This window comes from Acomys russatus, chromosome 28, assembly GCF_903995435.1.
Source record: "Acomys russatus chromosome 28, mAcoRus1.1, whole genome shotgun sequence".
Classification (NCBI taxonomy): domain Eukaryota; kingdom Metazoa; phylum Chordata; class Mammalia; order Rodentia; family Muridae; genus Acomys; species Acomys russatus.
Window position 1 is genome coordinate 38,511,965 of NC_067164.1, and position 16,128 is coordinate 38,528,092.

Genomic DNA, 16,128 nt, shown 5'->3' on the forward strand with positions numbered 1-16,128 from the left:
TGAAAATGCCTGCCTACCTACTAAGATGGCTAGGAGTATGTCAACTAGACACCAGCCACAGTTATTGGGAGTGGAGGGAGCCTTGGTTGGGAAACTGACTCCAGAAGATCCAGCTGTAGGGTGTTTTTTTAATTAGCAATTGATGGGAAGGGGCCCAACCCATTTGGAGTGGTAACACTTCTGGGCTAGTGATTCTGGCTTCTATAAGAAAGCAGGCTGATCTGGGCCCAGGGGGTCCTGCTAAAACTATGGCACCAGCCAAGGACAATACGTGCAATAAACTTCAAACCCCTATACAGATCTAACCAATGGACAGGACATTCTCCACAGTTGAGTGGAGAGTGGGGTATGACTTTCACACGAACTCTGGTGCCCCATATTTGACCACGTCCTCTGGATGGGGAGGCCTAGTGGCACTCAGATGAAGGACAGCACACAGATGATAATAAAAGATTACAATAAAAAATTTATCTTCATATTGCTGTCAGAATGATCTGGTAAGGTATGTGACATCTAAAAGGAAGCTGCGGCGGCTAGAGGTTAGGGCAGCACAGAACCACCTGAAGTGGGCATGATTTCTGGTTGATAATGTGCCCACTAGAAGCCAGTGCCCTCTGGGTCCTGCTAAAAATTCTCACTTAAATATGGACCAGTAAGTGGATCACAGTAAGGGGCCGGGGGCTGAGCCTCGAGAAAAACAAACTCAATCAACAAACTGCAATCTAATACACAGCATTACCCATGTTCCTCTTCTCCTTTCAAAACTTGTATTTCATCTCCGGTGGATTTTCTTCAAGCCATGCCATTTCGCTCGGTCGTGAGATAGTCGAAGGGCTAATTTAGAAAGAAATCAACTCCACGTAGGCTTCTTAATTATCATGGCAGAAATAAAAGCCATTTTCCTTCCCCTTATGTTTTATGGATTAAAACAGCTGGGTCTAAAATATTTAATTACACCCATAAAAGTGACTCTCTAATCGCATCACACCTTTTCAAAGTTAATTGAGCACGTTCACACATTTCCCTTAAAACTTTATTAGACAGGAGATTTCTTGAGCAGAGATTAGTGATGAGCATCACGGTGAAGCTCTGAATCCCGTCCTTCCTGCGTCCCTAGTGTGCTAAAGTCCATTTTCCACTATCTCTTTTACCAACCACTTTCCTAGCTTTTATACTGGTCCTTCTGCTAATAATCACTGTAAAATCGGAATGAAAATGACTTGCTTAAACATAAACCCCGTTATTTCAATCCCCGGTTAAAATCGCCACAGTTGCTCGGCGGCCTTATGAAGGACCTGCCCTGGTCGCTAAGTGTCCAGCGCATCTGTCACCTCCCCTGGCTTGCACCATGTCAGTGGTCAGCTCATCAGTGTCCCCTGTGTGCCCTTCCTTTACTCCCTTCTGCAGTGCTTCTGCTTCCCTTTCCATTGATGCCGCCGGGGTGGTTATAAGCCCTCATGGATGTAACTACAGACAATGGTTACATAGGTAGTAGTTACCTACACATCACATACAGTAGTTACCTATACAAGATACACAACAGCTACACTATAAGCCTCTGAGCAGCACCACGCTTCTCATTTTGTTAATAGAAATATCACCCACTACTGGCAGTGCATAATAATTAAAATGTAATACAAACCTCAGGGTGTCTGTGACTAATAGGTGTCATGTGACCTGAGCCCAGGTCTTCTCCTTGTTTGCCCTGTGAGGTTTCTGTGGTATTTTACCCTCTCCCTGCATTAGAAGTGTAATTTCCTACTCTATGCTCCTTAGCTCTCCCCCCATGCCTAGATCGCCTTGGATTGGGGAAAGCCTGGGTATGTGCAAGCATTTTAAAAAGTAACTCATGACAAACCATGTTCTTAGTTTAAACTATAGCTAAGCCTTTCACGTGCAGGGAAGCTACTCGTGGTTTTAAAATGTTCTGTGGAGGGCTTTGTATGAATTCCAGCCAGAAATGGATCTGATTTGTGATCGCACAGCAACTGCAAGGAGCCGCGGCAAGCCTCAGATAGAGAAGTGTGGCTGATGGCTGCACGGAGAAAACCGCACTCTACCACAGGTGTCACAGAGCAAAGACACCAAAGTGGCTAGCCACACAATCCGGTGCAAAGCACCTCACATGATAAGGAAGACACCTCCCAGAGCTCTTCCTGAGGCACACCTATTGTGTCCCCCCTTTTATAAAGAGGCACAGGAGGGGTTGTTTTCACAGTGCACATGAACACAGAGCAAATCACACTTTCCTGGAGTAACGCACAGAGGGGGGGTTGAGGAAGCCTTTGGGGATAAAATGTACCTTTGTGGACAATGAGTCCCACGCCTTTTCATGAGAAACCGTGGCCTGATATTTCATAAAGGACCCTGGGAGTCTCATATTAAGCCTGAAGCACATTATGGGAGAGATTTTTATCATTCCTATGACTGCCTTGCTATTAAAAAAGAACATAATAATTTTATTATAGTGCACACTCTGTGAAAGACCATCAACTTTTAATAGACTTGTAAAAGGAAGTGTAACCTTTTCAGTGTTCTGCCTCATTGTTGGATGAATCCATCCTACCTTCTCACTTCTAACAGATGCCCCAGGGCCTAAGCTATGGCTCCACACATGGAAAAAACACCCCTCTTCAGCCTTTTTCCTGACTCTGCAGGTTAGCAGGACTTAGCGCTCCAGCCTCCCTCTTACTGAGTCTTCTCAACTGCACACCTCCAGGCTACAGACTTCTGCAGTTCTGTGGGCATTCTGACGTCATAGCTTTCATTTGATGCTTAAGGGGTCAACACAAACATCCCCTGGTGTTTATAACCGTCTGTTTTCATTTGGTCACACACACTGTTTTTCAGCATCATTGGAGTTTCTATTGTCTAATCAATCCCTCCTAGCATATAATGTCCCATTTTATCTCATCCTGAAGAGCATGACTAGGTTGGTAGATTAACCCTGTGGTGTCTGCTGCCTGGCAAAACAAACTTAGCCTTATGGGAAGTTTTGTCATGTGTTTGTTTATTCCACGCTTCTGTTGCAACACTCTATATGGTCAATACCTTAGGGGCCAGAAACAAACAGAAATCACTGGGGTGAACCTGACAAGGGAAAATAGACCCTACAAAGGATGTAGGGCATTATGCAGAGGAAACAACCTGGCGGCAAGACTTGAGGAAGGCTGAACCTGCCACTCCCCTGAAAGCCATGCCATCCATTCTACAATGGCCATGAAGCCAGCTGTCAACTTAACTCTGAGACACTAGCCAGCAACAGAGATAGCTTCTTGATTAATAGGCAGTGACTGTCGATTTCTATTTCTTAGAAAAAGACCATGTAAAAATTGCCTAGAGCATACAGGCAGAGAGAGAGAGAGAGAGAGAGAGAGAGAGAGAGAGAGAGAGAGAGAGAGAGAGAGAGAGAGAGATCTAGTGTGTTGGAGCATGGTGTGGTGCTTTTATTTGATTGCTAACTGTTTTCCCCCCTGAGGTCTGCTTGCTGTCGCTTACGAACAGACACTCACACATCTCAACATAATGCTTGTGACCTTGCCTATGAAATTATTCCATATTGGCCGATTAAAAGGCCTAAACCTGGGCAGGGCAGAATTGGGTAGAGGTGGCCAAAGTTCACAGGCTGTGGGAAGAGAAGGGTCTCAGGAGGAAGGAGGGCAAGTACTGGAGGAGGAAGAAGGAAGAGGCTCACCATGGCTTAGGAAAGAGTCACGTGGGCCCAGAGGGGGGACTCTGAGGTTCCACAAGGAAAGAAGGAGCCCACACAAACAACATTAGCAAGAATTGTGGGGTTGTGGATGGGAGGTAGCCCAGTATAAATTATTAGACTCAGATGGCATGGGGTGGAGGCTAGGCCTCAGGTGAAATACATCTATTCCAAAATCTATCTGGTGCCTGTGTCTTTATTGATTGCAAAAGCATGTCAGATTAATAGCATCATAATAATTATAAGCCTGATAATAATAAACGTTATTAGGCCATACTTTTAAATTAACAGCAACACCAGTGTTTTAGGAAGCCACAGCAGTGAAAGCTGAAAGCCCAGTGTCGTGTCTGTAACAGTTACTTCCACACTTCATTCTACTTCTTAAAATGGTGAGACCTTCACAGAGGAAAGTGACTTTTAATACAAATGTATTTATATCAGGAGAATAAGGTAGTTTTACAAAAGTATGCAACTGTCCTGGTTATGCCTGGACTAACAGTGAATTATCAGCACTTTTGAAGTGCCCTAAAATAAACTTTCTCTATTTGGTCAATACTTTGCTGTTTCCCCAGAACTAAATCTGGGGTCTGGGGGCTCATCTCAGTGGCAAAGTTCCTCCCTAGCGTAGAAAAGGCCCCATGTTTGACCCCCTGCATGTCAGAAATAAAACTAAATAAATAAAATAAATAACTACATTTGGGGTAAAGTCACTCCAGAAATTTTGTGAAGTATATAAACTGTAAGCCCGGAAATCCATAGGCACATGAGCACACCCATTTGACCTCAGAGTGACTTTCAAAGACCCTCAGTTCATCCAAGGAACCATTGCACAGTAAGAGAGCTCAGTGCTGGACTGTGCACTCCTAAGGACAGGGACCTCTCCCAGATCTGTGTGGTACAGGCTTGACATGATTAGTGGGCATGGGATGCAGTGAGTGTTTGTCATGGGGTATGCCATAGGATAGGAATGTATACACAGATATTTTTAAACGAAAGTTATCATATTAAAAATTTCATCATTCAGCAAAACTGCATTGAATCTGAGAGTGAAGAGTCAATGAAAATGCGTCACGTAGCAAAACTGCCCAGGGTTTCTACAGATAAGCACTCATCTTGGGAGAAAGCTAATGTGTCCCTTCAATCCAGCGCTTACAAATGACAACTATGTGGGCCTTGCGAGAAACCCTAGGGTGGACCCTTAGCATGTGCAGTTTTGTATACAATTCAGGGCTGCCTTCGAGAACGAACCTCTCACCCGTGTCAGTGTTTGCCTTGTTCTGCAGATTCTATATATGTCCATAGACGGAAGTCTAGATGAATCTTTCTCTTTAGTGGAAGAATTTTCTAAAATTAGGGATGGCCTAGCTAAGTCTTAAGCGCACACTCTTTTCATGGAGGGTAAGGAGGCCCTGAGAGGAGGCGGCTGCGTCCACCTACAGCAGACATAGTGACAAGCCGGGCACTATCGTGCAGAGCATCAAAACAATCAGAACGTGACTCCAAGACACCTTCCCTCTAACAACCAGACCCTGGGAAGACAGCATGTGCTGAGGTTATAGTCGCTCTAAAAGGCAGTTAGTAAATTGCTCACATTTTGCTGCTAAAAGGATGATACATCAGCATTGAACCGATGGAAAAAATTTTTTTAAATCTGCAAACGGCAAATATTAGGAACCACAGGCATTGCCTTAACTTCTACAAGCTATGAAGTACTCTTTCTATAATTAAACATGGAATTCAGTTCACATTCGTTATAGCTCAGGTTTCTCCCCACTTCGTCCCGAATGCGGATGCATTCTAACTACATAGGGTTCAACCCCGCACTAAAAGGGTCTTCCATGACAGGCAGATGGCGCCGAACTAAGTTCTCAAATAATCTTGCCATGTCACTGCTCTGGGTTCTTCATACCATGTTGTACCTTTGTGATGAGAAAGCACAGGAGGTGGGCCTTGTGTGGGGACAGATGGCGGGAACAGCTGAGAGAAACACAGCCAGTTCACAAGCTTCCTGAGATCAGGACAAATAATACTTAAGAGAGTTCTTAGGAACATTTAGTCTGAAAACCAGAATTTAAGTGATGCCACAAAGAGAGAAGAAAATAAAAATGCCTTGCCTTGCTGAGCCCTCAGCAGTGCTTTGTCTGTCTTCTAAACAGAAGGCCGCCTGTGACCAGCACCCACACTGGGACACAGACTGATTTTCAAATTTTGGAATTTTAGAGATGATATTGGGGTATTTTAAAAAGACTGAAATTTTAATGTATTTGAGTTGGTAAAAACTGTGGGACTTTCAATGTTACTTATGTTCTTAATGTGTAATGTTGGGGACAATAAGCAAGACAAGGTTGTGGCTTCATAGTGATGTCTTTGTGTGTCAAGTTGACAAGGGGTCAGTTGTGCTGGCTGATCTTATGTCAGCTCAACACAAGCTAGAGTAATCTGATAGGACGGAACCACAGCGGAGATGAGGTCTCTATCAGATCCAGCTGTGGGCCATTGTCTAAATTAGTGATCGAAAGGGGAGGGCCCAGCTCATGGTGGGTGGGGCCATCCCTGGGCTGGCGCCCTGGGTCTATAAGAAAGCAAGCTGAGCAAACCATGGAGATCAAGCCAGTAAGCAGCGCCCCTCCATGGCCTCTGCACCAGCGTCTGCCTCCAGGATCCTGTCCTGACATATTTTGGTGATGAACATCAGTGTCGATGTGGTCATGATGTTTCATTAAAGCAACAGAAAAACCCTAAGACATTACCCAAGGTCATACTCAGAGAGAGACACTGGGAAGTCTTCTAGTAAAAATTTTAAGGCATTTTCTGCCAACATAAACAGAAATTAGTTTTCTTTTTTATGTTAGTAAACTGAGAATTTTTTTTCTATAATAAAATTTGTGAAACGTATCCAGGCAACCCTTAAAGAGCCTAAGGCCTGTGGTTTATGTTTACTGAATATTTCATTGTTGTTGGAGAGTTGCTAGTAAACTCTGTGTGATAAACTTCAGATGCAATTGCTTTCTTCTCAGGCGCGCAGAGAAAATACGAATGGTATTCACTACTATTTTAAGTGTCTGCCTGCGTTCTGAGGCAGGAACCGTCAAACAGGAAGGGTAATCTTCTGAGTTTCGCGTGGACCAATCATTCAGAAACCATCTTTTTTTTTTTTTTTTTTTAATTCTTCTTACATCTCAATGGTAATCCCATCCCTTGTATCCTTCCATTCTTCCCTCCCTCCCATTTTCCCCCTACTCCCCTTCCCTATGACTGTGCCTGAGGGGGACCTCCTCCCCCTTTATATGCTCATATAGGGTATCAAGTCTCTTCTTGGTACCCAGATCTAGCCAATGGACAAGACATTCTCCACAGTTGAGTGGAGAGTGGGGTACGACTTTCACAGGTACTCTGGTGCCTCATATTTGACCATGTCCCCTCGAGGGGGAGACCTGGTGGCACACAGAGGAAGGATATCAGAAACCATCTTAAAGGCAGGCTTTCGCCTTCTGATTTTGCGCACCAGGGGAAATGCCAATCATGCAGCCTTCACTTCCTTCCTCCCAGTGGGAGAGATGCTTTCTACAGAGAGCTGTTTGCATTTGTAACTCATTCAGATCACCTCCTCCCAGACACTTGGTGTTTTAACACTCAGCTCTAAACTCAGACTCACTGGTTTAAGGGAAAGACCACAAACTACATGAGGAGAGCTTATGCATATTTCATCCAGCGGCTTATCTCCAAGAAGGAAGGAGTGCTGAGGGGTTGCCTGAATGTTAAATGTGCTGACTCCTTTTTCTGGGGCTCAGATTTTGCTGGCCAGTCCTAAGTTTATGCACATTGAGTCCAACAGGATATGCCGAAGATGTTTACTATTGTATGTATTTAAGAGACTGTTGTTTATAATGTTATAGAATTTGTTGTGCCCTCAAGAGAATTCAGTAGAGGACGATGGGCAGAGCCACAGTAAGTAAATGTAGAAGCCATACATAAATTAACTCACTCATCAAGTAGTTTTGATGCTGCAAGAAATATGATGTTCATAATAAAATCATCTTAGCTTTTACTGTGAAAGTAGAGTGTAAAAGCAAGCAAAAAGATGAGTGAGAATAATTTCCTACTGCCATCTCAACGATTTGGACTTTGTCTGAATCCACTATGCACGTGGACAGTTAACAATAGGTGAGTCTTAAAGCTATCCATCTAGTCCTTGGCAGACAACCTTAGGACTGCTTGACTATTTAGCAATTATACGGACATTTCAGCTTCTAAAATCTTAACACATTGCTGTTTAATACCTACAGTCAAGTAGCTGTTTACGAGTCACAGCTAGAGACAGCCTGCTTGTTACACTGCCGTGATTGACACATGACTGGCTGAGGGTCAGAGGATTTTCACTGCAGTGTGCAGATGACTGACATGTGTGAGGGGCATGTGTGAGTGAAGGATTAAAGGTCCTTCTCTCACCTGGGAATCATGCACTAGCAAGCAATGAGCACAGAACATAGATAACCCTCAGCTATGAGACTCTCCTCAGCAGATATTAGATATTGACAAGCGAAGCCTACCTAGGGCAATGTCGGGAACTTGTATTTATCCTTTTGTGTGTTTCATTTTGTAAGTCTCCTGAGTTGGTCTGTTTGTCACTCGCCTATCTTCTGCCCACCAACACTTGGAAAACTCCCAACCTCAAGGACCTATACCCGACTGAGACAGTGCCCAGCACTCAAGTGCCTAGGGGTAATAAACTGGAGAATTCCAAGACGCCTGGCTGGCTCAACCAGGCCTCATGCCCAGATCCCCAGAGTAAGAGTGTAACCATCATGACTTCCCCAGGGGCTTTCTGAGACAGCAGCACCCACCCTCTGCACTGTGACTCACCACCGCTGCCTTAAAGCCTGACCCCAACACAAACCCAGCCTTGTGCTTCTAGCACTTGAGGAATCAAGAAATGTCTTCTGATCCCGTTCAGGTTAACTGGCCTCACTGTGACGATACTTTTCCATTCTGACGTCACTGGTGACAGAGCACGCCTCTGCTCTTCATCTTTATGCCTCCCACACACTTTAATGTGCAAGACCAACAGAAACCCTCAATAAGGTTCCTATACTTGGTAGTGTTCAGTGCCCTGAAGGTTCTCTCTCTCTCTCTCTCTCTCTCTCTCTCTCTCTCTCTCTCTCTCTCTCTCTCTCTCTCTCTCTCTCTCTCTCTCTCTCTCCTGTCTTCCTCTTCTCTTCCTCCTGCTGCCTCTGTCTCTGTCTCTCTAGGGTGCCCCTCTCCCCTTCCTTGCTCTCCCACGCTCATATAATAAACGTCTCCACATTACATCTGTTGCCCGGCATCTCACTTTTTCAGTCATTACAAATGTAGGTGTGGGTATGTGTCAACAGAAACAACAGAAGGACCGACATACCAAGGGTGTCTGAAAACTCCATCACTTTTCATAACCACTGAAAAACTGTCGAGCACTTCTCCGATTTCTTGTCTAGCTGGTCTTTTACACTTGACACAAATATTTTTTTCCTAATACCTAAAAGCAGCAGAGTATTGTATATAAGTGTCATAGAAATAGTGAGGGCAACCAGAGGAGCAAGAAAGCACATGATATTTCCGGCTGCCAAGCTCTGTGCCAAGTCTTTTATGAACACCAAGTTGGTCTTGCAGGGCCCTCTGATGGACATAAACAAAGCAGGAAAGTCCATTAACGAGGAAGACTGGGTCAAGGACAACTGAAAACTGATACTGCTGGAAAAGGGCAAAACGAGGACTTCAGCCTGACTTATTTCCCAAATCACGAGGACGATGTAAAAACCACACACTGTGCATTAATGTGTGATTTGTGTGTCTTTGCCTCTTAACGTATACAGAGATTTAGAACACCTTTCCAAAAAAAATGGGGCTGGAGAGATGGCTCCGAGGGGAACAGGGCTTGTTGCTCTTGCAGAGGACTGGGGTTCAGTTTCTAGCACCCACAAAATGGCTCAAAACGATCTCCAGTTCTAGACGACGCAGCATCTTCTTCTGCCCTCTAAGGACACTGCGTACACGCATGGTGCGCAGACACACATGCAGGCAGAACACTCATGCACGTCAAATAAAAATAAGCGGATCTCTTAAAAGTTTCGAACTTCAACCAGACATTGAAGTATGGTCTTTTAGCTCTGTATTGGATGCTAGCTTTTGTCAGTCACTGTGAAAATAACCCGCTCCGCTGTCACTCACACTGTAGTGCTATGCTAACAGGCACGCTGCTATTGAGCTGCAAAGTGTATAACTGACAACCTCAGATCTTTAATTAGATGTTTAATATTTACTCAGACAGGCACAAAATATTCCTATTGTTTACCTTTTTGGTTTTCGCATTTGGGAAACTATCAGAAGTGTGAGGTGTCTTACATCCTGCCGAGCAGACTAGCGCATTGAACGGTGTTCTATTTATTCGTGTCCTCAAACAATTTCTCTTTCCTTTTACACAGGCTTGGCTGTTTTCTTTTTGCTACTTCCCAGGGATGATGCCTTTCCTTCTGGTTGTCTTTCATCTTGTGTCAAACTGGGCCTTGCCTGCATGTCCCCAAAATGGATCATCGTATCCTTCTCCTCAACTTTGAATACCTTTCCTCCCCAAATGCCATGCATGTCACTTGGAAGCTCTTTGGGCTTGGCATTCCTTCACAATTCCTATCATGGAGAGCCTATCGATAAATCCGTTTATTTGGATTATCGAGACTCGTCTGAGTTTATCCTGCAAACAGTCTGTCATTCCCATCGCTCGGCATGTCACTTGGTTGACATATATCTGTGAAGAACTGTCACTTTAATTGCATGCCCCCCCCCCACCGTGATGTGCAACACGGAAAGCACGGCTGGTGGTTATTCCAGCCCTCTTGGGATTTGCTTCTTACTAGTTGTGACCTCTGCAATACACTTCGGAGAGTAATAAACTACACTTGCCCTGGGGTCAGGGTTCACTGCAACATTTGTAGATGGAAGACAGTTTCACAGTTGCCTAGCCAGTGACCTCAGTTTTGATGTCAAACACTTACTTGCTCTTCTGTCTTAGCTGGTTCCTTTATTAAATTCTCAGACTATACTGGATCCTTACAATTTATATGTCTTGTGGGTCTTGTTTCATTACTATCTATGCCCTCTAATGACAATATTGCGAAAAAGGTCTAGGTATTTTTTTTCATCCTACAAAAGATGAGATGTTGAAATAAACTTAAAAATTCATTGATATTATTCTAATGCTCTATTATAGATTCTAAGTAACTGTCTCTTTTATAGGCAACATAATTACAAGTGAATTACAAATGCAGACTTTATGACTCCAATTAAACTAGAGGCCATGATCCATTAAAAACAGATTGATCCCATGAAATCAGATGTAAGGATAAGTAAACTTGCCACAGGTTTAGAACTTGCAGAATAAATGATTGCCAATGTCAAATAATTTACATTTAGCTATCAGTTTTACAAAGACACCCAAAACATTAAAAAAAAAACTACCTAATTTTAAATATGCTTATTCATATATCTATTTCTCTCTTTACTTCATTCCACTCCGAATATCATTAAAAGATTTTATGAACTATGGAAACCTGGGAGACAGTCTGTATTTGCATCTTGTGGATATGCACTAGGCTTAAGAACATTAAAAATTCAAATGCATTTCATTGGAAGGACTGTATTTTGTTTTAAAAAAACAAAACAAAACAAAAGCAAACCAAAAAAAAAAGTTACTAAAATAAATCTGGAGCAAATTTAGACACCAACATGATGGTAGAACTGCTCAGGTGAACAAAACTTAGGAAAACATCACACAAGATGGTGAAGGCCCATTTTCTGCAGCTGGGGGAGTCAGGGCTAGGGATTCCTGGAAACATAAACATAAACATGTGCTTCTCATATATCGAAAGAAGGATTAAGAAATAAGAATTTGGTAGGGTTGAACTAAGCACGCTTGGCCCCGGTAAACACAGATAGAGCAGAGCAGAGTCTTAAGCAGAGCAAGTCTGTCTCAGTGACGTAAGCACCAGTCAGTGTTCAAACACTCCAAGGACATGTTGTCATTTTCAGGAAAAGATACTATTGCTGACAGACACACTAACAAATGGCCCGGAAAGACAATTCTCATCAACAGGTTTCCAGAGCCCTATACAAGTGCAGCTCTGGGGCACCCCCCCCGCCCCCCTCCCCCAGACAGACAGACGTCAAGATGTAAGAGTGACTCACAGTGAAGGTGAAAATATTTTCTAAATGAAGAGTTCAGCTTCTAAGATTTATAAGCCTTGTACAGCACGTTTAAGACCAGAGACATACCATACTGTGTTATTCAGAATCAACCTGAAAATTAAGGAACTGTTTGAAATACCCGCTTCCTTGTGTGTTGTCCATGTAGTTGCAAAGCCACCAGTATCCTAGGGGAAAACTTCCTTACTGAACCGTAAAGTACCACGTGGTGTCAATGTTGAGGCACCAAAAAGGAAAGAGACGCAAGGCCGCATTCCCAGCTGTGAGCTTTCCCCCATGAAGTCTGCATCGGGAGAGGCTGACAGTTAAACACCAGGACAAAACCCAAGCGTGAACTGAAAGAAACAGCATCTGAACCCATCCTGCTCACAGAAAGTCCTGGAAAGAAGTGAAGTTAAAGCACATGTTGAAGAAAATAACCATTAGGGGATCACGCCTTTGCGGGAGGAAAGTTGGGGGACAGAGAGTTGGGGGGTGCTGCAGAAGGCCTGTATGAGTTTCTGTGTTTTAGCCACTTGCTGTGTGTGGTGTGTGGCCGATGCCTTACCGCCTCCACTTCAGCAGGGTCGTACCAAACGTTGATGTACGGATGCTGCAATGCGTCATCCACCGATATCCTCTTCGCTGGGTCAATCACTAACATCTTGGACAACAAATCCCTGGCTTGGCTGGCTGAAATGACAAATCAGAACAGCGACTGCTGAGACTTTTATTTTGGTGAGTGTGTTGGTTACCATGAGGAGAACAAACTTCCAAAGAGCACTGTCCTCTCCAACCATCGGGAAACCTCGTGATGCGCTACAGAAGGAAACACGGCCTCTTTTTGTTTTTCTCTCAAAATGCGGTTTTCGTCTCAAAGCCTAAGGTACCATTTTGAGGGTTAAATCTTGTGGATATTTGAGTATAATTATTCACTCAATTATAAAATAGCATTTAACAGCCACGACGTTTGAGCAAATGAAGAAACTTGCACGGGTCATCTGTAAGGATGCTCGAGAGCTGAGATGGGGGCGTGGGAATTGCACAGTACACCGCACATCTGCAGAAGTAGGGGTGGATGTAAGAAGCCAGGCAATGCTTTCATGTTCTCATATACACAAAGCAGAATTGGCAGAATTTAGGTAAAATTCAAATTGACTTGCAAACCAATGTGGCCCAGATTTCTTAGATGTCAGTGTGATTAAAAAAAAAAAAAATGACATCATTTAACTACTGAATTTTGTTGTAGCATTCTGTGGTTCATCAGGCATTTAAATAGGTTCCATCAGGATTTGGTGGAATCAGGTGGCTAACGGCAGCCCCATGCCGTGGCTGATAGTAATGAAAATCTCCATAGTATGTACAAAGCGTGTGGCTAGTTATACAAACATGTGGTGACAATCAGCAAGCGTATTTGTTCAATAACACAACTTATTGAAGTCACATCAATTTTTGTGTTTAAACATGTTCACGTGTGTGTGCATCGTGCGTGCGTGCATGTGTGTGTGTGTGTATTGTCTCACCAGTGTGTGCAAGTGCACATGTATGAAATCCAGAGCACTACATTCTGTTCTTCAGGTGCTGTGAACTCCTTTGTTTTATCTTCTGAGGCAGGCCTGGAACTTCCTGGCTAGGCCCGTCTGACTGAGCCTGCAGCTCGTCAACACTGTGATGACAGGCTCCCACTCATGCCTCTTTTTTTTTGTTACATGGGTTCTGGGAATAAAACTAAGGGCCTTCTGTTTACAAACAGGCACTCGCCACCTGAGTGGAAGACCTACCCCTGAAGTCACACTGATTTTTAGTTTCTAAAGCATGTGAGACTTTACATAAAATGCTCTAACAGGAATGAGTAATAGCTTAAACCATTATTATTACCCAAAGTATCTGAAAGGTTTAGCAATGAAAATACTCAGAGTGTGTGCCAAATATATAGTAAAACTTCCCGTTAGAGATAGCAAGACTTCAGTTGTCTTAGCAATTTGAAATATGTCTAGTTAACGACTCCTGCAGACTAACTGACATCAAAAATTGGAACTAAATATGGGACTAAAAATGTATAGCAATTGGGGGCCTTTTTAGATATTCATAAATTTAGAGCCCCAATGTGTCTTATTCTCCTTTTAAAGACATCACGTGTGTTCTGTAATGGAGTCACGTGTTCATTTGTAGTATAATAAAATGTTTTATGAGGAAAATGTTTACAGTAAGATATTTTCCTCATTAAAATATGGACATGTTTATATTAAGGCAACTGGGTTGACAGTAAGAATTTAGTATGAATGAAATAGAAGCCAGCGCTCTCACAAGCTGGAGGCGTCGTCACACTATGTCTCCCAAGTGGGCACGACGCAGCTGTCTGCCAATCAAACACTCTCCCTTAATGCTGCTCACACAACAGCCGAGATGTGGGAATGTATTCTGACCCATCTATCTGTGACTATTTTTGTGTGGCTTTTAATGTTTTATATTAATATGAAAGATAATCCATTAGAGGATATTTTGTGTCTACTGGCCACTCTTTCTAAGTGCAATTTCTTAGCTAATTAACATTCTTTCCAAACAAAACTATGAAGCACACAAAAATAACAAAGGTGTACAAATACTATTTCAAATTTTAAGACTGTTTTTTTATGACCAATGGCCTGGCAGTCTAACACAGCTGCTTGTTTCTTTCCTCTTTTAAAAGGGCTTTTTGATCTGTAGTTGATTTTTTCCTTGGATTCATGTGTCCTGCACACACAGAATCTGCTCCTAAGACCATCTGTGTTTCTCTCCTCTGAAAGGGCATAGGATGGAATGGCCCTGTGCTGAGAAGGGAGTGAGCTGTGCCAAGACCAAGTCACCTATCACAGCTATCCCTAGTCGCATATGCGTATGTAGTAAAAAAAGAGATGTTCTCAGCACCACAGTTTCCACTTCCAGACACACCTGCTGCTTCCCTACAGTCAGAACAAAATTCCCTTTGATCGTTTGCATATTGTGACACCTCACTAGTGTGCCAGTCTGAATATTAGAATCTCAAACGTATTAAATAGCTAATAATTTTCAAAAATAATATAAACTCAAATATAATTCAACTCTAGAAACTTGGATTTATATCGCAAAGTGTGCTATTGTTAATAGTTTGCCTGCAAGCATTTTCACTGCCATTAAATGGCTTAGCATGGGTTTTGTTGGCTCCGTTACTGTTACAATACCAGTGTCTTCATGGTAGCAGATTATATTTGTCTACCGTTGTGGTTTGAATACGAATGGTCCCCATAGGCCCATATGTTTGAATACTCAGTCACTGGGGAGTGGCACTGCTTGAGAAGGTTTAGGAGGTGTGGCTTTGTCGGGGCAGGTGTGACACTCGGGATAGGCCTTGAGTTTTCAAAAGCCCAAGCCAGGCCTAGTGGCCTTTTGCCTTCCTTCTGCCTGCAGATCCACATGTAGAACTCTCAGCTTCTCCAGCACCATGTCTGCCTCTGTGCCACATGCTCCTGGCCATCGTGATCATGGGAGTGGACTGTAGGCCAGCCAAAGCAAATGCTTTTGTTTCTAAGAGTTGGCAGAGGTCACAGTGTCCACAGTCATAGGACACGGACTAAGACACCCACCGCTGTGATTAGCGTTATGAATGCATTCACAGTAAGATATTGCTTTGGGCCTTCCTCTCTCTGTACAGGCAGGGTTGGCAGCTTTGGGAATGCCACTCAAAGGCTATGCAGCAGCAGTGGAGGGCAGTCTCCAGCCGGGCAGCATAAGCATGGAGGCCACAGAAGTGATGTAGACTATCTTAAGTCCCTTTTGAATAAATTTGGAGGTGATAGCTAGATTTTTTTTTTTTAAAGCACCACATTTTAACTTCTCAGCCCCACTGAGGTTTATCTTGGTTATTCTAGTTAAGCCTGTAGGAAATTGTCTGCCTTACACATGTGGGGCATGACCCCACTAGCATGCACCCTACACCTTGTTTTTTTTTTTTATAATGTGTATTCTAATATCACTTTTTATTCTGTCTAACAGTTGTTAGCTAGGTGATGCTGAGAGTGCTTAACAGAATATTAGGTCAATTAAACCTCTTTCTTTACCATCTTTTTTTTTTTTTTTAAATAAATAAAGCTGGCTGGTTGTCCAGCTATGGCGGCACAGAGGGAGAGTTTGAATCTGGGCTGAAGGGACCAGATTTGAATAAACAGAAATGTGTAAGTAACGTCAAAGTT

At 43.2% G+C, this 16,128-nt stretch overlaps 1 protein-coding gene across 3 annotated transcripts in view; it reads right to left on the bottom strand.

Moving 5' to 3' along the window:
* Window positions 1-16,128, bottom strand: part of Mapk10 (mitogen-activated protein kinase 10) — a 254,254-nt gene that overhangs the window by 24,276 nt on the left and 213,850 nt on the right. For all 3 annotated transcript variants that reach the window (XM_051170140.1, XM_051170141.1, XM_051170142.1), the window contains one exon: window positions 12,489-12,613. In XM_051170140.1, coding sequence (XP_051026097.1) covers window positions 12,489-12,613 — 125 coding nt within the window. The remainder of the gene's footprint in view (window positions 1-12,488; window positions 12,614-16,128) is intronic.